The 23,986-nt window shown below is 32.3% G+C and overlaps 1 protein-coding gene across 1 annotated transcript; it reads right to left on the reverse strand.

Annotated features, from left to right (window-relative positions):
* Positions 1–21,284: 21,284 nt before the first annotated feature.
* On the reverse strand, positions 21,285–22,199 carry LOC129987511 (degenerin mec-10-like). The gene has a single exon (XM_056095483.1). The coding sequence runs from the start codon at positions 22,197–22,199 to the stop codon at positions 21,285–21,287; it is 915 nt and encodes a 304-aa protein (XP_055951458.1).
* Positions 22,200–23,986: the final 1,787 nt, after the last annotated feature.

Genomic DNA, 23,986 nt, shown 5'->3' on the forward strand with positions numbered 1-23,986 from the left:
ATCATCCGTTGATAATGGTTGTCATGTCAACAATCAGAACACAATGCGCATGCGTGAATTTTCTTCGCCAGTTACGGTAACGCCAATGCGTGAATTTTTCTACGCCAGTTGGGCTAACGCTATGCAGATTATACATTTTTAATTTCCTTTATTCTGTGTTATTTTAATTCAAAAGTACTTCAGAATGAATCTGAAACATGGATTAATTAACAATGTTTAATTTTAAATGCATCAAACATTAAGAAAATAAACAGAATCGTTTGAAATAATCCGCCGAAAAATGTTAACCCTAGCCTCCTTACTGTTGGGAGAAAAAAAAACTGAAGCCTTACTCATTTGGCGGTGGGGAAAATGGAAGATTTTTTTGACGGGAAAGTTAGTTTTTAATTAATAATTAAAATTCTAATTAAAATTTCACAAAAAGGGACCCCAGGTGCACATGCCCGACCACTAAGGTATACATGTACCAAATTTGGTAGCTGTATGTCAAATGACCTGGCCTGTAGAGCGCCAACACACACACACACACACACACACACACACACACACACACACACACACACACACACACACACACACACACACACACACACAAACACACACACACACATTGACCTTTATTTATAAGTATAGATGTTTGAATATGTTCTACGGGCTGAGGCGTTTGCCAACCTGAAGGGTAATCTACTATCAGCAATTAAAAAGTTTGTTTATTTTGATTGATGACCCTTAAATTATAAATTATCAGAATATAATGGTTATTCGAAAGTAAGAGATTGATTTCTTTTTCGCCTTATTCAGTATGTTTGAGTGTGTCCTTCGGAATGAGGTGTTTGCCTACCTGAAGAGTAATCAATTATTAGCAATTAAGAAGTTTTTATATCTTGATTCATTGATGAAAGAATGAATGAGTTACTTTTCTGCTTTCATAATTCTATAAATCATAAGGAAGGAAAATCATCCAATGTTTACGAAATATTTGTTTTCTTGACAGATCTAGAAAATAAGCATATCTTATCTATTATTTCAAATCTGCAATGTTGCTTCCCAACACGGTTAGTTCAATCACTGGAAAGACTATTTTACTGTGAGCTCTGTTGGATGCTTATCGGATGACAAATCAGTGATGCCAGAGCTTGGCGACAAAAATAGATAATACTGGAATCTTCCAAAATTTTGGTGATAGTAGCAATAGGAACCGATATATGTCTGATTGTTCCAGAAACTTTTCTACCCGGCTCTGGGAACTATAAAAGGCCAGCAATATAAGATGAAGACAATCGTTGAAGTAGTCGCCGGAAGGTTTAGAGTCGCATATCGAGACAACGGCGAAGAGCAAGGGTTGTGTGGGGCTCAAGCGTTTGCTGAATTGAGCTGTGTACCGAATCCTGGTGTTTATTATAGACGCAGCATCGAGTCGTGTATAGAGTAACCAGTGAGTCGGCAGTTGGATACAGCTAAAGTGAGGAGACACTAGATAATTGCAGCCGTTTGGAGAGACCGTAGAGAGTCTCTACGTAGATTCCCTCCTCCTGCTGCATTCTGTCTGGCTGCTTTGTGTGCTGTGTTTGTTATTAACACCGATCATTATTTGTGGGCTACTGTTTGTTGCAGTGTGCTACTGTGTGTTTGTTTCTTCGTGTAAAGTCCCGAATTTGCTGAAATATTCTGGAATAAATATTTTAGACTTTTAAAGGACTATTTCTTCTACGACTAGTAAATCGAACTCCGAATTCACAACAATATGATGGCAGTCTGATTTTTCAATAACATTTAGTATTATTAATTCTACATTATTTGAAAAATATTTTAAAATATCTAAATTATTTTCAACTCTAATTTACCAATGTAAAAAAAGGCAATTCCAATGCAAACAAGTGTATGCAACATGATATCATAAAGATATGAATTAAATAAATATCTCTTATATGAATAAGAGAGTTCCTAAAACTCTTTTACTAGTATCATACTCAATAAATTGATTCCTTATATTTTTATACCGTTTTGAAAGCAATACTTTACTATATACTTTGCTAGTTTATTGTCAATCTCTAATTAACTTTTGTCAATCTGTAATTTGAAGAAAATCACAACTGAAAACATTCTCTTTTGACGTGAAGAAACCAGTAACTTCATAGAATAAATTTCTATAAATGGAAAAACTGACATCACGTTTCTAGTTTTCTAAATATATTGTCCACTACCACCTTTCTATAAAATCACCAATATCCTGAGAAGAATGTATAATCTCGCCAACTCCTTCGAATTTAGAAAGAAAACCAGCAAGAGTGATCCCTCTAAAACTTTCTCACGTACTCTCTTACAAAGGAGTTAACCCACATTCCCCACCAAAAATTATGGACTTTGATAAGGCAGAAAATGCCTTGCATGGCATTTGTCTGCAATAGTTAGAAAATATTTACACTTCGCTTGAATTGGGCCCTTATATTAAATGTATCGTATTATTCTTGGCGAGTATTTTGGCGATTATTGTCTGGTATGTGGTTAATAATATTTGGAAATTAAATTTGTGTTTAAGGAGCATTTTTTCCATCTGATCATAACCAAAACTGATGCATAACTAAAATTGTAGTCACAAAATCGCATGCTAAATTTGATATATTATTTTTGAGTAATTAAATTTACATACTTCTGAAAGTGCAGACCGACGGACTGTCAACTGCTTATTGCATTTGGTTCAAAATTTCATGGATGTTTATTTTTTGACGTTAAATAGGTGCACTACATTTATTTGGAGTAAAGATCATATGTAATATTTCCTCGATTTAGCTTAAATCGTTTTAGAGTTAGTTTTGTCACAGACAGACAGACAGACAGAAAATGTCTATGTCTGTGAAAAGATAAATCCAAAATACTTCGAGCTAAATGGCTAAAATTTCGTATACGATTTTGACAGCTCTCCAAATTTTAATTTTGAGAAAAATCTAGATAAAAACCTTTTTCGTTCTTGACGCTTGGAAATCACATGTCTCCTTAAAATAAACTGACACGCGCACTGGTTAAAACCGATATCACGTCTTCCGTTTTACTAATAGCTACCTTCACCATCAGTACCTTCCCATGAATCCACTGATATCTTGAAATGAATACTGGATCTCTCTAACTTTTCCTTCATAAAAGGAGAAAATCTTTCCATTTTATGAGCCTGCTATTTCCCCATTTCTTGTGAAGACCTTGTCATATGGCCACGAAAAAAAGCTCTTATAGAAAAAGCTTTCAGGATATTGTCATGGCCGTTCTTTACCTTTGAGAGCGTGTTTTTCTCGAGTTGCTTTGTTGAAAGATTGTAAGATCTTTCTTCCTTTATATTCTTTTCGTTAGATGGAGCAAATCCTGAAATCTTTCGTGTTTCGAAATATCCTATACTTTGAGGCTATTGTAAATGTCAGGGATAAATTTAAAATTATATAAGGAAATTTATTTAATATCATTGATTCCGAAGAAAACAACTCATTGTTTTCTTTATGCATTATTTCAGGCCATTTTACTAAATGAAAGAAATTGACTTCGTCCAGAAAAATAATATATAAGATAAAGGATCCTATTTTAAATGGCCTTTTTTAAAGTCATGGAAAATTTATGCATCTACTAATTTATTTAATTTTAAAATTAAATATTCCAATCCGCTTTTTTTCAAAAGTAAATAATGTCGAATCAGACATTTACATTAAGATTCAACAACTTTCCTAAAAGCGTATAATGTTATAATGAGAGAATGTAAAAAAATAACCTCAGTTTGTTTAGTGCTCTTATTACAATTGAATAAAAAGGAAAAAAGTATTTCATTACTCAATTTATGAGCTAATAAATGAGAAGAACAGAGATAGAAATATCTTTAGATTCCACCTTTCTTATTATCTTTTCTTAGAAGATAAACCACATTGTAAAAGGCAGACGTATTTCAATATTTTATTAATTTTACTAATTTTATTTGTTTCTTTCTCCAAAATTTGGCTCACTCTTTTATGTCATACTAAATGGCTCTCACTTAGCTTCTAAACACCTCACGTTAGTTTTTAGGAATCTATTAAACTATATTTAAAATTATATGAGCATGTTTTATATAAAGTACCTGGTATTCCAAGTTTTGCTCGGAAATATTTTTTTCGGAGAAAATAATAGATATGAGACACTTACTGATTACATATTGTTATGGAATTTACTTCCTCGTCCGTAGGTGATTCTTTTAAGATTTGATGGTCGATGCAGAAATAAAAAGTCCTTTAGTAGAAAATAACGACGACCTTTACTGAACACGAAGACACTAATACAAAGACGAAGAATACACAGATGACAAATATGCAGGACAGCACACAACAGCAAACAGTAACCCACAAGTAGTAATCGACCACAGCACACAAAACTGCCAGACAGAATTAAGCAGGAGAGGGGATTCCCGGAGCTTCCGTCTACGATCTCTCCAAACGGCTGAAATTCGCCACTGTCTCCTCGCTTTAGCCGTATCGAACTGCTGAGTCACTACTACACGACTGACTACTCCGCACACAAAACGATGCTGCTTCTACAATGAAACAACAGGACTCGGCACACAGCTTAGTTCAATAACTTGGGCTTCACACAACGCTGGCACTTCGCAGGACTAATCCAACTTTTCCACTGTTGCTTCGCTCTCTCCTCGTCGACTCGTTTCAGAACTGACTATGATACTATGATTCCAAATCCGATTCGATTCATTGCAGCTTTAGACTGCTGGCCCGGGAGGCGGGTCTAGAAGATTCGAGGCCAATCAGGTAGTATCTTGGTTGCTATTGGATGGATCGATAAAATTATCGAAGTTTCCAGTAATATCTATTTTATCGCCAAAGTCGTAGCCAAATGGTCGCCAAGTTTGTCGCCAAGCTCTAAGATTACTGAGGCCGCACCCGATCAGCACCCACGGGGCTTAGCTTAAAACGGTCTTTCTTACGATGAAACTATTCGTGATGGGAAGCAAAATTACAGGTTTGTAACAATGTGAATATTTTTTATTCTTACCTACATATTAAATGATCATTTAAATAAAAAAATAATCATGAATGCACTTAGTTCAACATGTTATTCGAATTGGTTAGCACAATAGCATTGTTGTTCTTGGATGCGAGCCGAGCATATTGGTATTCGGATAATGTCATATAGCACCCTCTTACAAAATTTTGAGGCACCAGTTGGATATCATCCTATGGTTACAACTGAAGTAACATAAAAACTTACGAGATAACACTATATGACATTGTAAACCTGAAAGCAGGTAGAAAAAGGTCCCAATAGGTAGGTAATATGTGATACCATCTTTATTGGAAATTCAATAAGTTTTTATTAGGAATTTATAAGCAATGAGGAGATAGAAATTTGATTTCTCTTTCGTCTAGTTATAAATATATATATGCAGCTATCTCTTAGACTGCACTGCTATCAAATTTGAAAGGGCAAATATTGATCAGAAGTTGAAGGGCTTATATTTTTGCTGTTTTTTGCTGCTTTCACTATACTATAATTCATAAAGAATGGAATTGGACAAAATTAACAAAAATATCAAATTTGGATTATACTAACAGTTTTAGACAATTCAATAAATGGACGTACCATATTTCTCGTGAGAGTCAATATTTTTTAATGCAATTTGGAATTTTACACCAATAATATTTGAGCCATATTTAAAAATATGTTTTTTTTATCGTTCGGATTTACTAAATTTAAAATAAGTTGTATTTTGGTATTTTCGAAAACACCATTCAGTTAGGAGAATTCACAAATTCTTTTTATTCGTGTAATTCTGAGTGCATTCATTTGTTATATACAGGGTGTCTCAAAAACCTTGACAGCGGCTTTTATTCTTTAAATAATGATTATAGACATATACTGTAAATTACAAAGTTGCATACAAAAAGGTGCAAAATGTTATGAAATAGATTAAAATGTTCAGGGGATTGAACTGCAAAAAATACAAAATTTAAATTTTTATACGGAACCCGTACAAAAAAAAATTTCAATGAGTAAAATCTGCAACATCCTTTAATAAGGTCATATACAAAGTTTCAGCAATTTATCACAAAAAGTCTCAAAGATATGAAACTACATAAATGAGGACTTAAACCACTTTTCGATGCCTGGATATGAGTTCGCGAAGAGGAAAAATTATGTCAGATGTTCGTGTTTTAGGGGTCGTGCACAAATTAAAAAAAGAAAGTAATGATTGAATAAATAAATAATAATTTTGCTATTTATTGGTTCAAAAGTATTAAAAATTTGTAGAAATAATAACTTAAAGGAAAGATTACATAAGTTTTTTTTTACAAGTTCATTGACTGTGCTATTTTTAAGTAAATATTCCGCAATTCATGATGTAAAATTTTAAAATATTTTTCAAGAAGCATAGATTTTAAAATTTGTATTTAAAACTAAAGATATGAAGCATATTTTATTTCCTTATAATGCATTCTTGCATCGCGTTATCTACAATGAAGCTGTAAACATTTGCATTTTAATTTGTGATTGACCCTTCACCAACTTTGTTGTTTTAACATATCTTTGAGACTTTTTGTGAAAAATTGCTGAAATTTTGTACATGACCTTATTAAAGTAAGGGGCACATTTTTCTCAGTGGGAATTTTTTCGTACGGGGTCCGTATAAAAATTTTAATTTTGTATTTTTTTAAGTTCAATCCCGTGAAAATTTTAATCGATTTCCTAACATTTTGCACCTTTTTTTTTTACACAACTTTGTAATTTACAGTATATGTCTATAATCAATATTTAAGGAATAAAAGTCGCGATTAAGATTTTTGAGACACCCTGTATTATCCTACTCCAAAGTGTTCTATTTTAAAATTTTTGACATTTCGCCCAAATTTTAATTTTGAAAAATTCCTGATGAAATATATATTTTTTTCTTTTTTGACGCATGGAAATCACATGTCACCTTAAAATAAACAGACACGCGCACTGGTTAAAACCGATATCAAGTCTTCCGTTTGCAAAATGCCTTCTTTCTCCATCACTACCTTCCTATGAAACCGCTTATATCCTGAGAAGAATGCATGAACTCGCCAACCCCTTCTTCACAGAAGGAGAGCATCTTTCTATTTTACAGTCCTACTATTTCCCATTCCTTCTGAAGAACTTGTCATATGACCACGAAAAGAATGCTCCTGTAGAAAAAGCTTTCCGGATATTATGCGGCAAGGTTTCTTTACTTCTGCGAACGAGTTTTTCTTTAGTTCTTTTGTTAAAAATTGGGATTCTTCCTTCCTTTATATTCTTTCCGCCAAGCAGCGGAAGTCCTGAAATCTTTATGCTTCGTGTTTCAAAATATCTTATACATTTCTGGCTATTGTAAATGTGAGGAATATATTTGCGATTATATAGGGAAATGCATTTAATATCATTGACACCTAAGAAGCCAACTCATTGGCTTCTTTATACATTACTGCAGCTTTTTTACATGACTTCGTCAAGAAAAATGATATATAAGATAAAGGATCACATTTTTAATGACCTTCTTTAAAGTTATGTGTAATTAATGCATCTACTTCTTTATTTAATTTGAAAATTAATTTCCCAATCCGCTTTTCTTTCAAAAATAAATGTTGTCGAATCAGACATTTATGTTAAAATTCAACAATTTTCCTAAAAGCTTATTACGTTGTAAATAAGAAGAAAAAAAATAATTCCAATTTCTTTAGTGCCCTTATGACACATAATAAAAGTTAAGAAACGTTTAATTACTCCAATTACGAGCTAATAAATGATATCTTTAGTCTCCATATTTTTCATTCTATTTTCTCAGAAGACAAAATACATTGTAAAAAGCAGACTTATCTCGACACTTTATTAATTTTGCTAATTTTATTCGTTTCTTTCCCCAAAATTACGGTTCAGGCCTTTTCTTCTTATTAAATATCTCGCACTTAACATTTCAGTTATCCTATATTTTAAAAATAAAAGCGTGTTTTATATTACATTTTTAAACATGCGTTGAAGAAATGAATGGAGTAGATTATAATACAAAATTACCGTTTATCATCTCTTATTTAACAATGGTATTCCTTTAAATTAAATAAACTGATCAAATGCATCTCCTCCCAGGTAGCAGCACATTCTGTTGCTAAATATTATACCATATGGTGTGATATTACATTATATCATTTAATATTCAACAAAATATTGTAAAAATTGTTTAATGTCATACAATATTTCAGAATATATGTGCCCTAATAGGATTATTAGGGAAAGTCGATCGAATGTATTTCTTTAATTCTGTCTTATTTGAGTTGTGTTAAATCCTTTTTCTTCCATTACAAACGAATAAAGTTATTTTATTGTAAAGAACTATACTGTTATTTCACAGACGTATTTATAAAACTGCTGGTTTCATTATTTATGTTTTCTTAATTCCATCGTGTTTAGTTCCTTTATATAAAAGACAGCTTTTGTATTTATTTAAACCTCTTAGAATTATTGTGAATCACTCATTATTTATAAAATCTGATGACAATTTTGTTGGAATTTCAATAAATATTTATTCTGATTTTACAAGCAATGAGGCGGTATAAGCATGATTTCCGTTTCGCCCTATTGCATGTACCTGCAGATATTTTTCAGGCTATTTGTCCCTAAAGGGTGAATATTGATCAAGAGTTGAAGATCGTATTTATATTTTTTCGCAACTTTCATTGTATTTTTTAAACATAAAGAATAGAATCAGCCAACATTTACGAAAATAACAATCTTTTTAGCAAATTTAGGAGAAAATATTTAAATGGACTAACTTTATTTCTCTTTAGAATGAATCTTTTTTAAAATTCAATTTACCTGTTTTACTCCTATAATATCCGCTACCGTGGTGGGCACATCAGAAATGAGAATGAGAAGCTGCCGGTATGGTGGTTGGTTCTCGATACCCTGGTGGGTACAGAAATTGTAGAGATCGGCTACTGTAATGTCCCGATCTAGACTGATCAAATAACGAAGCAGAATTTCCAGACAATTCTTTATTTTACAGCCCTATATATACAAAGAACAACTTGTTCTAATCTTGATTAAGTAAATAGTTATTTACACCTGTAGTAGGAGTTACAACAGTCAAATTCGAAGGTTTTTCTTGGAACTCAGTTCACCATCATGTCAACATGACAACTCCAGGGGTAGTTTCTCGGACTCCGAACTAGTGGGCGTAGTCCAACCGTCCCCTGCAATTCGTTTCTTCTTTCCTCTCTAAAAAGAATCACCGTGCTTTATTTCGGCGACAATCTCCACCTCTTAATTTACATTGGTCATTTGAGCTCTCCTTCAGCCAATCGGGGTTCAGCCATATGCTCTCTCAGTGGCGCCAGTGGGTCGTGGGAAGGTCCTTTCTCAAAGAGAAACATCTAGCTTTCAGATGTTTGAACACCCCTTTCTCTTTGAAGGTGCTATCAATACATCTGGGACGAGGAATTCCATATGTGGTCTTTCATTGTAATCGCTAATGAACAGATGTGAGACCACCCAGGTGAAAAGATCCATCATCGGGCTATCTCGAGGAGTTTAGCAAGTAACAGCGACGACACAATGAATCAGTGCAACACAATGTCTTATCAGTACTGGGAAACGAGGAATGTTACACTACTTTCTATCGATGACGGCGCGTACTTCCCATGGGTAGGGTTGTGCCGTTGGTGATGATGACCCTCAGAACACAACTTTAGTTACCTCCAATACTGTCGCAGTTGTCCGGATATTCAAATTTAATCCGAATGCCTTTAATAAGGCGGGGCTGTGTAGTCAGAGGGGTTACTCCTATATTAATAGAAAAATATTAAATATTTTTCAAAAATATTTTTTTTATTATTCTGATTTACCATATTTGAAATATTGATGCAATTTGAAACAAAGGTGCAATTTGAAGTTTAAAAGATAATTTGGAAAACACCATTCAGTTAGGAGAGTTCACAAATTCCTTTTATTCGTTTAATGCTGAGCCTATTCTTTTGTTATATATATGTCCTGCTTCAAAATGTCCTATTTTAAAATTTTTTACATTTCGCCCCCCTCCCAATTTTAATTTTATACAAAATCTTGATGGAAACTTTTTTTCTTTCCTTTTTGACTTAAGGAAACCACAGATCTCCATAAAATAAACTGACACACGCACTGGTTAAAACCGATATCACGTCTTCCGATTGCCAAATATCTTCTTTCTCCGTCACTACCCTCCTATGAAACCGCGGATATCCTGAGAAGAATACAGGATCTCTCCAGCCTTTCCTTCATAGGAGGAGAAAATCATTCCATTTTACGAGCCTGCTATTTCCCATTGCTTGTGAAGACCTTATCATATGGCCACAAAAAAAGGCTTCGGTAGAAAGAAAAAGCTTTCAGGATATTATGCGACGAGGTTTCTTTACCTTTGCGAACGTGTTTTTCTCGAGTTCCTTTGTTGAAAGATTGGGCTTCTTTCTTCCTTTATATTCTTTTCGTCAGATGGTGGAAATCCAGAAATCTTTATGTTTCGTGTTTCGAAATATCTTATAGTGTGAGCCTATTGTAAATGTGCGGAATAAGTTTGGGCTAACTTAGAGAAATGCATTTATTGTGGTTGATTCCGTAGAAGCCAATAGTTGATTTCATTCCTAAACCAGAGGGAGTGGTTTTCCCAAAACTTTCTCGCATACACTCTAATAAAGGTATTATCCCAGAGTAAGTCTTGCATAATATTGGCTTACAATAGTTGCAAAATATCAACTTCTCGAGTGAATTTAACATTTTTACTTGCATAATATTGGCTTACAATAGTTGCAAAATATCAACTTCTCGAGTGAATTTAAAATTTTTACTGAATCTCTCGTGTCATCCTTGGCGAGTTATTTGGCGATTAATCCCTGACATGAGGTTAATAGCATCCGAAAATCGAATTTGTGTTTTACATGTAAATTTCCCAGCCCACTAAAACAAAATTTTGACACAAAACCGCACTTGTAGCCACAAATGCGCATGTCAAAATTTACATATTTTAGTCTTTGAGCTTTTATGTTTACATGCCTCTGAAAGAGCAAGGCGACGGACTGGCAACCGCTTATTGGATTTGGCTCTAAATTAGATAGATGGCTACTTTTTTTATAGTAAATAGGTGTATTAAATTCTATCCATCTATGTATTGTGGTATTGTAGTTACCGAGTAGCTTATATCTGAAACGCAGTATAGACAGATTCCCTCGGGATGGCTCAAAAGTTCAGAGAAATCGATAAATTTACTATACATTACCATGTATAAAAATTTTATCCATGTAATATTTTCGAGTTATCCTTATCACAATCCGATAAACTTACAAGCGTTTAACCAAAAATCTGTTTTTCGAACTCAGTGAAGCCTAAAACGTGATGATTCGTCAAAATCTGGAGTTCGAATTTTTTGAGGAAAACCATACTTTCTCTACACTTTGCATTCGTGCAAGTAAAAATCTGTCCATTATTATCCAACGTTTGTGATTAGTTTAGTTATATTAACGCCCCGTTGTAAAGCAACACTAGGGCTATTTTGGGGCGGACCTCGTCATTTTGAACCGCGGTCAGATGACGAGGATGACATCTGAGCTGGCACCCCTCTCTCCACGCCACACCACAACAGCGGGAGGACGTTTGGCATGACGGATTTAACGTGCAACAGACCCCCTTACACGACGGTTCTTCGGTAGAATCGGGTCTCGAACCTGAAACCCTCCGGCTCACAAGCCGAGGCCTGACAACCAGGCCACCGCTGCCCTCCAATGTTTGTGAAGACCTTGCTATCTGGACACAAAAATGCTCCCATAGCTTTTAGCATAGAACAGATTCCCAGACAAATTTTTAAAAAAAGGTTATATAAAAATGTTTATGTATCCTATATTATTTATATATTTATAAAAAGTTAATTTTATTCCCTACAAACTAAAATTGCGCCATTTATTTTTCCTAATCTACTTCATATTTCTAAATATTTTTGATTTTTCACATATAATGTTTTCAATACATAGCTTTTAACCTTTGATTTGATATGTGATAGCTTTAGCATTTGTGATAATTATTTGTTGCTATTAGTATTTCAAAGCTTGTATACAAATACCAAAAATATAAGAAATGTTTTATTGGTGCTTTTGTGAGGGCTAATAATATAGTTCATTAGTTCATTTTTCATGAGTTAAAAATATACGATAATTTCACCTAGAATATAGTTGCTTATAAACACCACCACCACCAACAAAGAATGATTTTCTTGCTGCAGTTTTGTTTATAATATATTCATAGCTTTGGAATATATATTATGCTAATATATATTCTTTGTAGAATATGCATATACTATGCTTATTTTATTAAAGTGTCTGGGGGAACAAACTTCACTGAGCAGTTTTTTTTTGTTGTTGTAAAATTGTGATTTTTCAGAGAAAATATTTAGATACGAATTCTATACTGATTATATATGAACTTTTTCATATGAACTGGTCATTTAAATAAAAGAATCGTGAATGCATTTATTGTAACATGTTATTACAATTGGTTAACACAATAATTGCAATATCGCTATCAGATAATATCATACAGCGCCATCTCACAACATTTTGAGGTACCGGTAGGTTAACCTCCAATGGAAACATTGCAAGTACCACAAAAATTTACGAGATGGCGCTATATGATATTGTCGGCATGAGAGATAGAAAAGAAACATGTTGACATGAGCAGATAGAAAAAGGCTCTAATAGTTAGTCAGAAAAAGTATTTTTTTTTCTTTGTAAAATAACGTTTTTTCTTCCGAAAAGACACCTATATAAATAAATTTAAAAAGCGTAAATTAAATTTAAAAAAATAAATTTTGACCTTATCTAAATATAAAATTGATCCAAATCGTTAGGGCCGTTTTCAAGATACACAAAATAAATTTATATATATACAAGAATTGCTCGTTTTAAGTTATAAGGTGTACGATAATTATACGTACCCAAAATATATTTTATTGTGATTTTTTAAGGAAAAAAAATTAGCTATTAAATAGAATGAAATTTGATCATAAATCAAGGAATCATTCCACTGAAAAATTCTGCATTTGCTTGTTTAAAAAAAATTAAAATAGGAAATTAAAATACCATAATGATTGCAATAAGAAGAAAATAAAACGTCATTTCATAAGACTGTGCTAAAACCATTGATTGTTTCTCAACTGAATTGAGATGACAACTGAATGGGGAGGTGGAAAACAAATATCGGAAAGAATTTGAATTTTAATTTATTTGCGCATAAGTGTAAAACAATGTATATACAATGCAAAATTATGTAATATAACGAAAAAAACTGATATAAAGATAAATTAAAGCACGAAAGGAATAATTTGCCTAATACATTCAACAAAACAAAGCATACATAAAAAGTCCAAAAAATGTTAAAAGAAACATTTGAAGGTTAGAAAAACAAACGAACATTAAAATTACATATGACAAAAGAATTTCAAAACGTTCAACAAATAGATAATGAACTTGAACTTGATATACTTGAATATTTGAACACATTTTGTTTTTAATTTCAGGAAATTTAAATATTGATGTAAACAAACAATGGAAAATGACATGCAATGGAGAGAGGACAATCGATATGTTTAACAATAAAAGATATCCGAAATATGCAAATGATATCTTTATCATTTCGCTTATGCTATGCTTTGTGCTTTTGCTATCAGCATTCATATGATAAGCGTCTATTGAAACAAAAGATGATGATAACATAATTTAGTACCCGTCATTGGCATTATTCAGAAATACCTCAAAAATACCTTTGCATGTTTATAAATCGATTAATAGGAAGCCCTAAAGAGGAAAGTCACGTTTAATTTTTAAGTTCAAAACATTGCGTACTACATTTTTAATGAATAGAGCGTTGAATGGCATACAGAGTAAATTATGACCACATAACAGAAACATTCAAGGATGAGAATTTATATCTGACATAACTTTTCGTAACAAAGCGTTTTTGTTTAAATATAAACTTGACCCAGACATTATTTCAAATAAAGGCACATAACTTTAATTTAACTAGCAGTTCACTTCACTTCTGATAATATCGAATGAATGCAAACTTTATACTTGCATAATTTATGAAGATTATAACCATACGTTTATACTTTAATCATTGTAATAATTATTGAGGGTTATGTAATGAAGGAATTCATTTCGGTATACCTGTCTTTCTTTACTTCTACGTTCACCTCCCCTACAGGGGGCATCTGGAAACAAGGATGAGATACTTCCGGTATTTTGGTTGGATCTCGCCATCTTAGAGGGTACTCGAAAAGGTGGAGGTCTGGTTTTTTCCATCGATGACGGAATGCACTTCCTTAGGGAAGGATTGCACCGTGACCGGTGATGGCCATTAGCACTCAAATACAATTCCCGCCAGTGTTGATATTGCGGCCGTCCGGTCATTCAGTATTTATTAACCATGTGCCTTCGGGCGGGTAAGAGAGTCAGTGATATGACTTTACTTTTACGTTCTAGATAGATGCTAATGTTTTAATCTAATAGTTTTAATATAATAATGTTTTAATCAAATAACTCAGCCTTTCATACCTTCAGAGGGTCGATAAAACTGAGGACCAATCATGCTTGAGAACTAAACACTGGGGGTTCCGCGTTAGGCTGACCACCTAACCGGAGCATATGCCTCGCACCCCAGGGCCCTCGGTCAAAGAAAACAGATATGGGCACTGTAGGTCTTGGCCCACATGGGCTGTCGTGCCACTGAGTTTAGTTTAGTATTTCTGTACTGATCACCGCAAGATAAGGAAAACCATTCTTCTTTTCCGGAATCTGTATGCGAGTTCGAAATTCTTTTTCTCACCCTTTTCTTTCGTTTTCTTTTTAGGATTCATGATACATATTTCCTTTTCCTTAATCATTTCTTTTCTCTTCTTTTTCTTCATCTTTTATAAACTATGTTGTCATATTAATTTCACTTCACTGTTATTTCTGGTGGACGAATTATTATGGGACATTTTCATTTAAATGGGCCTCTCTAAAATATTTTCTGAATTCTTATTGATATTTGCTTTGTGTGTGCTTGGGAGGGGGGGGGGATGTGTTAATATTTAAAGCAGAAAGTCTACCTATACGAGTTGAAAACATACATAAATAAATCTCGCAAATTTTAATATATTGTAACATGCACCAGATTTCGCCATAACTTATCTCATCGCAAAAGTTCGAATATTTTTGTTGAAATAAAATCGCTTTTGAAAATCCTGTTATGGAGTTATTGTTTTGCAAAGGCACAGATTAAATGTCTTGATAGATAAGTTTTATTCCAATATGATATTTAAAAACTTTGCGTCGGAACCGGAGGATTTCAGGTTTGAGACACGATTCCACCGAAGAACCGCCGTACAAGCGGGTCTGGTGCACTTTCAATCCGTCAAGGTCAAACATCCACCAGCCTTGTGGTGTGGAAGTTTGGTATCATCCTGGTGGTGTGTGCCAGTTTAGGTATCGTCCTCGTCATCTGACTGTGGTTCAAATACGAGGTCCCTACCAAAATAGCGCTAGTGTTTCTTTAAAACGGGATGTTAATAAAAACTAAACTAAATTAAACCAATACCAAGAAGTAACATGATTGCCTGTATTAACTTTCCATTTGATTTGATTGTATTTCTACAATATGGACACAATATGCTATGCCGTTCTTAGCAGATGAGACAGTTTGTAAAATTAAAACCAAGTAAATTATGTATTATAACTAAGTAAGTAAAATGATTAATTTCCATTTTTTTAAAAACAGAAAAAAGGCAGTATTTGAAATATAAATTATTCTTTACATCTTCCAAATTTAGTTTTAACTACCTTTGCACTCATTTTGAAAATAACTGCACTCGTTTCTGAGCTATCTTAAGCTTTCAATTTCTCAAATTTCTATTCTCCTCTTTTTAAATTGAAATTGCAATTGATGAAAATGGACAACAGTAGGTGTTATTAGCAAATTACTTTTAAGTCTTGGCTTTTGAGCGATTTAGTATAGGACAAGTATTTGCAAAGGATGTCTAAATATATGATAACTTCCTCTAAATTTAGAAATGAACGTATGCCCAAATGTTGTTAATTGAAGATTGAAACTTTATTTATTAATAAATACTACTGTAGGAGGAATATTTTACTAATCGGGATTTTTACGCTAAGGGTTTAGTTTAGTGATATTAACCTCCTGTTTTAAAGCACCACTAGGCCTATTTGGGGGTGGACTTCGTAATTTTGAACCGCGGTCAGATGAAGAGGGTGACACCTGAGCTGGCACCCCTCACCAAACTTCCACACCACACCACACCAGAGGGAGGATGTTTGGTTCCGACTGATATAGCGTGCACCAATCCTGCTTACACGACAGATTTCGGTGGAATAGGGTCTCGAGCCTGAAACCTTACCACCGGATCCCCGTGGCTAAAGGAGCATTACCCAAATAAAATTTTTTACGCATAATCCAAAACATTTTCATAGAATTGTTCACCTTATTGAATGGGGGTTTGTGATTGGAAGGATAGGTTTAAGTATAATATTTAAAAAAAATTAATTCCTCTTCCATTTTTGGGGCAATCTATATATCAGTAATTAATTTTATTGGCATATGTATCAGCTTTAAAAAATCAAATATTCATCATGCAACACTGTCTATTGTAAACAGCTTTACAACTACACTGTACCACGTCGTAAAATTCATTCAGAAGTTTGTCAAATCATTTGTCCTCACAATATTTTCTGATTCAGAAGAATCACGTCTTACAAGCGAAAGAAAGAAGGGGGAAAAAAACCCCCACCCATTGAAGAAACCGGCAACACGCCTGAACTTCGCCAAACTATTTCCTCCATCGATATTTGGAAAAGAATGCGTGATCTTGTCATCTGCACCCTACAGAGGGGAGAAATCATCCGGTTTTATGACCCTGCCAGCCATCTTTGTTGATGCGGATCCCATTACACTGGCGGAGGAAAAAAAAATCTCGGGCAGAAAAGCTTTCAGGATATTATGCGGTAAGGTTTAAACAGAGAAAAAAAAATGTTTATTTTTTATGCACGTGCGTTTTTTTCGCGGTGTTTTATTGAAGGTTTGAGAAAAATTTCGTTTACTGTGTTAGAAACATTGAAAGTCAAGAATCTGATACCGGAATCGTTTATTCTTAGAGAAGCAGGCTGAAAAATTTGAGCATTACTTAGAGGGAAATGAAATATTTAGAATTGTTCTGGAAAAGGATTGATTAGCTAATCGCAATTCTGAGTATCTTTTGTGCGGTTTATTTATATTTCTTAAGTGGTAAATGATATCCATTTATTTATTATAATTTTATAAGAAACCATTTCATAGCTTCACATTATATCTCCAAACTATCATAACTTTAATTTGAAAATGGCGATTAAACCGATGGGAAAACTCACTTCGGTATAAATGCACTTTCTTTTCAAGGCGCAATTATTACTCGTGTGATTACTCAATCATTGAACAAATACGATTCCACAAGCTTTGTCTTCGCGAGTTCGCAAATTGTACTAAGTCTATGGCAAAGGATACCGACGTGCTCTGATTGGTTTAAGCCTTGGCATCTTTTTGGCAATGTTTTGTCAAAAAGATGCCATACCGAAATATATTTTTATAAAAATAAATAAAATATGTAAATTTATTCCCCCCCCATATTTTTTACGGTTTACATGTAATATTAATCTGGAACACATATACAGCATGAAAGATCAAATCCTGAAACCTAAATTCAGGAAATATAAAAATTACAATTTATTAAAAATATTTTGTGTGTGTGTTTCTTCTTAATATTATTATGATATAACTAAAAAAATTAGCTACGACGTTAAGGCTTACATATTTATACGTTTTGGGCATTAAGTAATCATCGCCCTATATGTAGTTGATGGGAAAGTAACAAACGTTCAGCAACAAGTTTCAATGACTGCATAAATTATCTAATAAAGGCACGAAAATCATAGAAAAATAAGAATTATTTATCATCATATGTTGAGTCATTACTTTCATATAGTTTTTATACTTCTGTGCATAAACAACATTAGTTACTTGTATTACTAGTATTATTAGTAATAGTTATTATTATTAATAATAATTAGTATTAGTAGTATTATTAGTAATATTTATTATTATTATTATTAATTAGTATTAGTAGTATTACTAGTAATATTTAGAGAAAACAATTATATTAATAAAAATTAGATCGTGTTGATATTCACTCGTATCTTCCATAAAACTAATGAAAGGCACAAGGTTCGAGCCGAATAAGCGAAAACTAGACTATTATGAGAGCAAAACATTGCCAAAAAAGATGCCAAGGCTTAAACCAATAAGAGCACGTCGGTATCCTTTGCTATAGACTTAGTCTGTACAATTTGCGAACTCGCTTTGTCTTTCCCTGAAATAGCACCACGTGATCTCTTTTTATTGCCACAGTTGAAAGTTTTTCTTCGTTTTAGACAATTAATTTAATAAAAGAAAATTTACTATAAGCTCTGAAGGAATTTAATAAAAAAGACTTTAAAGGTGTTTGGATGATTGGAAAAAATGAACTGAAGTTTAATGTTATCGGAGGAGATTCATTTGAAGGAGATGCAATAAACTGCGTCTTCCTATAAAATGATACCACTTATTGCATGCTTTAGCTTTCAGTAGAAATTAGTAAGAGATTAAAAAAGACACAAAGTAAAGAGATACAGTAGTAAGAGACTCATTTTGTTGATGCTCATTTCTTGTTGTAAGACACTGTGACTCTTTGATCTTTTTAACATTCCATTCCTTTTCTGAGACCTATAAAAATAAAAATGATTAAACCAACAAGTTTCCGAAAATAAAATGCACTCTTAGAGCTTGAATAGATATTTATTAATTAAATATCGAGAAATACATTAATATTGATTAAACTAATATCTGATTTAACATATTCGAAAAGTGGGTCTTTTACACTTCTTCGTTTGAGGCTCCGTTTCAGCTAAAAAAAGAGTTCTGAAGACCCACTCATGGACAAAACAACTGTTCTACACAAAATGTATGCTTGCAAAGAAATAAAATCAACAAATGCAGTGTGAACTATCATTGCAAAAAAGAAATTAGTTTAAATACAACAACTTGACATTGATTTTTGTTTAAAAGACTAAACTAACATCGAGATATCTTTAACCTTTGCTACATTTATATTTTAGAATTGGCAAACATTAACATTTTTTTATTGTAGAATATATTGAATTATTAATAAGGCAGTATATCAACTCCTAACTACGTTGTAATGTATATAGCCAAGATAGTATAAATATGCATACTAAATGTGTAATAAATATGTATTTATAAAGTTTTTATCACTCATCCATCTAAAATACGCGATATGCTGAGGAAAAGGAAATAAAGATAAATAAAAGAAATTAACTGAAGTAAAATAAAAAAAAATATTATACGATAAAAAAATTTTGTTTTTGAAAGATTCTCTATCTACAATTTATCGCACATAGAATATGCCAAAATTAATATTCTCAAGCAAACTATCAAAATTATTTGTGAATACATCTTCATTTACAGATAACTACATTTTATCCCTTTCTTAATATTGAAAATGTAATTTTCAAAAACTTAAAATGGTAAATAGATTCGGAAAAATAATATATTTTTTTGTTTCCCATTTATTTAAAATTTACTTCATTTAATCTGACTTTCATTATCTATTCTAATCGCAAATCTTACTTTTAAACGAGATCACTGCCTATTCTTAACTCGGAATTGTAAATTAGTGATAATGAAAGGACAATCCAAAATTAGGTGTAGAAATACATATTCCTATCGAACCAAATACTCAATTATTATAATACATAGTCATATATCATGGCGACGTAGTAACTGTCCATAAGATTCCACCTGCGAAACAAGTTGGCCAGAATTTGAATCTGAAGATATGTGTAAAATAAGAACAGGGCAAATTTGTTTTGAAAATAATCAAGAGATGCGTACCAAAACTTGATATTTTTTCGTACTCGAATAGGTAATCATAATTAATTTTAAGAATATTTACAGCATTAGGAATTAAATACCGAATTGGAATAGCATTTATATTATTAGAATATTTATAGCATTGGGAATTAATTACCAAATTGGAATAGCATTTATGGAATTAGAATATTTATAGTATTGGGAATTAATTACCGAATTGGAATAGCATTTATATTGTAAGAATATTTATAGCATTGAGAATTAATTACCGAATTGGAAAAGCATTTATATTGTAAGAATATTTATAGCATTGGGAATTAATTACCAAATTGGAATAGCATTTATACTACTAGAATATTTATAGCATTGGGAATTAATTACCGAATTTTAATAGCATTTATATTGTAAGAATATTTATAGCATTGGGGATTAATTACGAAATTGGAATAGCATTTAAACTATTAGAATATTTATAGTATTGGGAATTAATTACCGAATTGGAATAGCATTTATATTGTAAGAATATTTATAGCATTGAGAATTAATTACCGAATTGGAATAGCATTTATATTGTAAGAATATTTATAGCATTGGGAATTAATTACCGAATTGGAATAGCATTTATACTATAAGAATATTTATAGCATTGGGAATTAATTACCGAATTGGAATAGCATTTATATTGTAAGAATATTTATAGCATTGAGAATTAATTACCGATTTGGAATAGCATTTATTCAATTAGAATATTTATAGCACTGAGCAAAATTTAAAAAAAACCCATCAAAGGTGTTATATTTGTTGCAACCAGCAATTAATCGCCAAAGATATCAAGTTAACCACAGGTAATATATGCATTTGTTCAGCAATGGTTTGCTGTTAACTCTAAAGTTTCGTCAAGGTTTAATATTCTATTAAACTTTGTTTTGTTAAAGTTTAATACAAAATTATCAATTCCCGTTTTAAAATAAAATAGATAAGTTATGACGATTATTAAAGTAATAATTTAAAATAATACGATTAATCCGAAAAATGCTCATTTATTTCACTTCGTTATTTTTTGGCGCTTTTTGAGATGCTAGCTGTGATATTCAAGCCGATTTCTGAGTTATGTAGGATAGAGTACGTCAGGTTGGAGATACTGAAAGGCGTGGCAGAATCTTCAATTTCCCCAATTCTATTTCTAATTAATACTTTATAAATTACTGTGCAACTGTGCCACAGTCAGAAGTGCTCATCTCAAAAAATGTGGTGAAAGAAACAGAATATAGCAAAATCTGCAAAACTGCGAAGAATTAACGAATTATGGATTTCAAAAGCAACATTAATCTCTCAAAAATTTCACAAACTATCATCAGAGACATTCCTAACCATAGACTCAATTCATTCCCTATATAACTCAGAAACTCCGATTCTTCAAATTTTGGATGTTGCTGATATATACGTCTTTCCAGAGATGAATAAAATACATTTAATTTCACGTAATTATTTTTAATGAATGGTCGCATAAAATCTCGAAATCCGCCTGATTCACGAGACACTAATAATGCTTCTGATAATTTCTCATTGTATGATACAGAAAAGCATGGTAGAGGGCAATTGCAGATATTTCCATGTAAAGTCATATTGTCCAAAACTTCGTCCAAGCAGCATGATTCCGAGACATTCCTGAAATCACATTGCTTCAGGTGGTTCATCACTCCCAAAGACTGGTCGATGCAGCCACACTTTTCATAACTCTTTGACTGAATACACTTTCGAATGCATTCTTTTTTGTTTTTGAAACCATTCGATTCCGAAGCGTAGTTCATGCAGTCGTCTTTAAAAGGTGCCGGTAAGCGGATATTAACAATCTGTTTCAAAGACACGAAAACTTCGAATCCGGGATTGATAAAGACTCCATCCTCTTCTGGGCTCGGAATTTCCATCGGATTATGAATAATCAATTTGAATCCAACAGTGTGTTGTATAGCTTGATAGTGGCCCTGATCCGCATGTGAATCAAATTTCAGTCCACTTCCAAATCCTGTTTCTGAAGTTCGTAAAGGCTTGATACCAAGTTTTTGTTTGTTAAACGTTATACAATTTCCAAACCGGAAATCAGTGAAGTAGCTTAAACGAGAATCTGTACAATATTTGCCATTAAAAGAGCAGTTTTTCATAAACATCGAAGTATTCATTCCAAAACTGCGTCTCTCTGTCTCGTTCATCTCATAATATTTCATTAAGATATCTAGTTTTTTTTCATTCCCTTTAGCATTTTTTATTGTTCCATTCTGGCAGGAATACAACTGTTTCCTTTCAGAAATTAAAAGGGGTGTGCCTGTGTTTCCACCATGACTGTAGTCTGAATCTTGATTTTTCATTTGTCGATTTAAATTACAAATTGTTACTGCAGGGAATTCCAAGTCCTTCATTTCAGTTATTTCAAGGCTGACTACAACGGGATGTTGCCAATACAAATGACAAAACTGCTGCATTTTGTACGAGCAAACGATTAGACTAAGCATCAGAACAAACAGCCACGCTCGTTTGAATAAAGATTGATAAATCCTGATAAAAACGTAGACAGAAGAAGTGTTAAATATTTTTAAAAAGTTGTTCCAGAATCTTTTTAAATAAGTATTCATACACTTTTCAAGGGCAGACATTATACATTGTCTCCAGGATTCTTTTATTGTACTGTTGAAATTGAACGGTTTTACGGAACTTGCAGTTGCAAATTGTATTGATGACATAAGTGGAAATTAATTTTGTTCGTTTGATGCTGCAAAAGCTCTTCAAATTTCACTGTAATCGGATCAAATAGGAATGAAATTCCTGTGATGTAAAACTCATACGATGCGTATAATTGTCTAAGCATGTGATTTCATACAGCAAAAATTATTGTTATACTCATGCTTGTAAATTATTCAAAAGAATTTTTCAGTTACAAGGCACCTCATGGAACAGATATTAAATTTTTGAAGGTCACATCATTTGCATTACATAAGCATATATCAATACATTGACAATCTATGCAAAGGAATGTGTTCATTTTTACAAAATAATTGTATTAGCATTCCTATAGAATTCTAGATTTTAATTGTAGTTATTGTATCTAAAACCATTAATGAAACAGCCATATTTGCATTTTATTATTCAATTCTATACTACAATTACTTGAAAAGACGTGCGTTGCCACAGATTTAACCAGGTTGTATGGCCCTTTTTAATTAAGGGTATGATTTGTTCATAAACCATAAACATTATATTTATTATAGAACTGTTTTTTTTTTGTAACATACCTAAAGAGCTTTTGTTCTTTTTTACGAATTATTTATCAGTAAAGAGGCATTTATATAATTTATTGAACGGATAGATCTTCTTTTGTAAAGTTTTTTAAAACTAGAAAAAACAGATTTAATGTAAATTATGTTTATAACAAATGAAATGTTTATTAATATATATATATATATATATATATTGAAAGTTAGTTAAGAGTGCTAATGGTGTTTCTGAATGCAATTTAAGCCTTTTTTCCAATGCGTTTTTATTGCCAAAAGCGTGTGAAAGAATTACATGAATGGCCCACTAAAATGAATGAATCAATTTTTAAGTAGAAAACATAGACAATAATTTATAAAGAATTCAATTGATTTTCATTTTAGATTTCCTATAATACTATAGAACAGTTATTTAAAAAGTAAAGGCATAGAATTTTTTTTTGTATCTCGATTAGACAAGACTTCCATAAGAAATAAGTTAAATTAAGTATAGATATGTAATTCTGCTAAAAAAAATTCAAAATATAGTGCACTTGTTGGCTAATCTAAATAGTTTGTGTGTATGACTAACCATCTATAGACTTACCATGAACTTCTGTCGTGATTCATTTGATTTCATCATTGTCAATTTTTTTTTAAAAAACAAAAAGAAGGAAATAGTATGAATTCTTACTACACTCATTGTATAGGATGGCCATAAAATAACTTTTCCATTTTGGCGGCTTCTACAG

Source organism: Argiope bruennichi, chromosome 10 (assembly GCF_947563725.1).
Source record: "Argiope bruennichi chromosome 10, qqArgBrue1.1, whole genome shotgun sequence".
In the NCBI taxonomy this organism is placed as follows: Eukaryota; Metazoa; Arthropoda; class Arachnida; order Araneae; family Araneidae; genus Argiope; species Argiope bruennichi.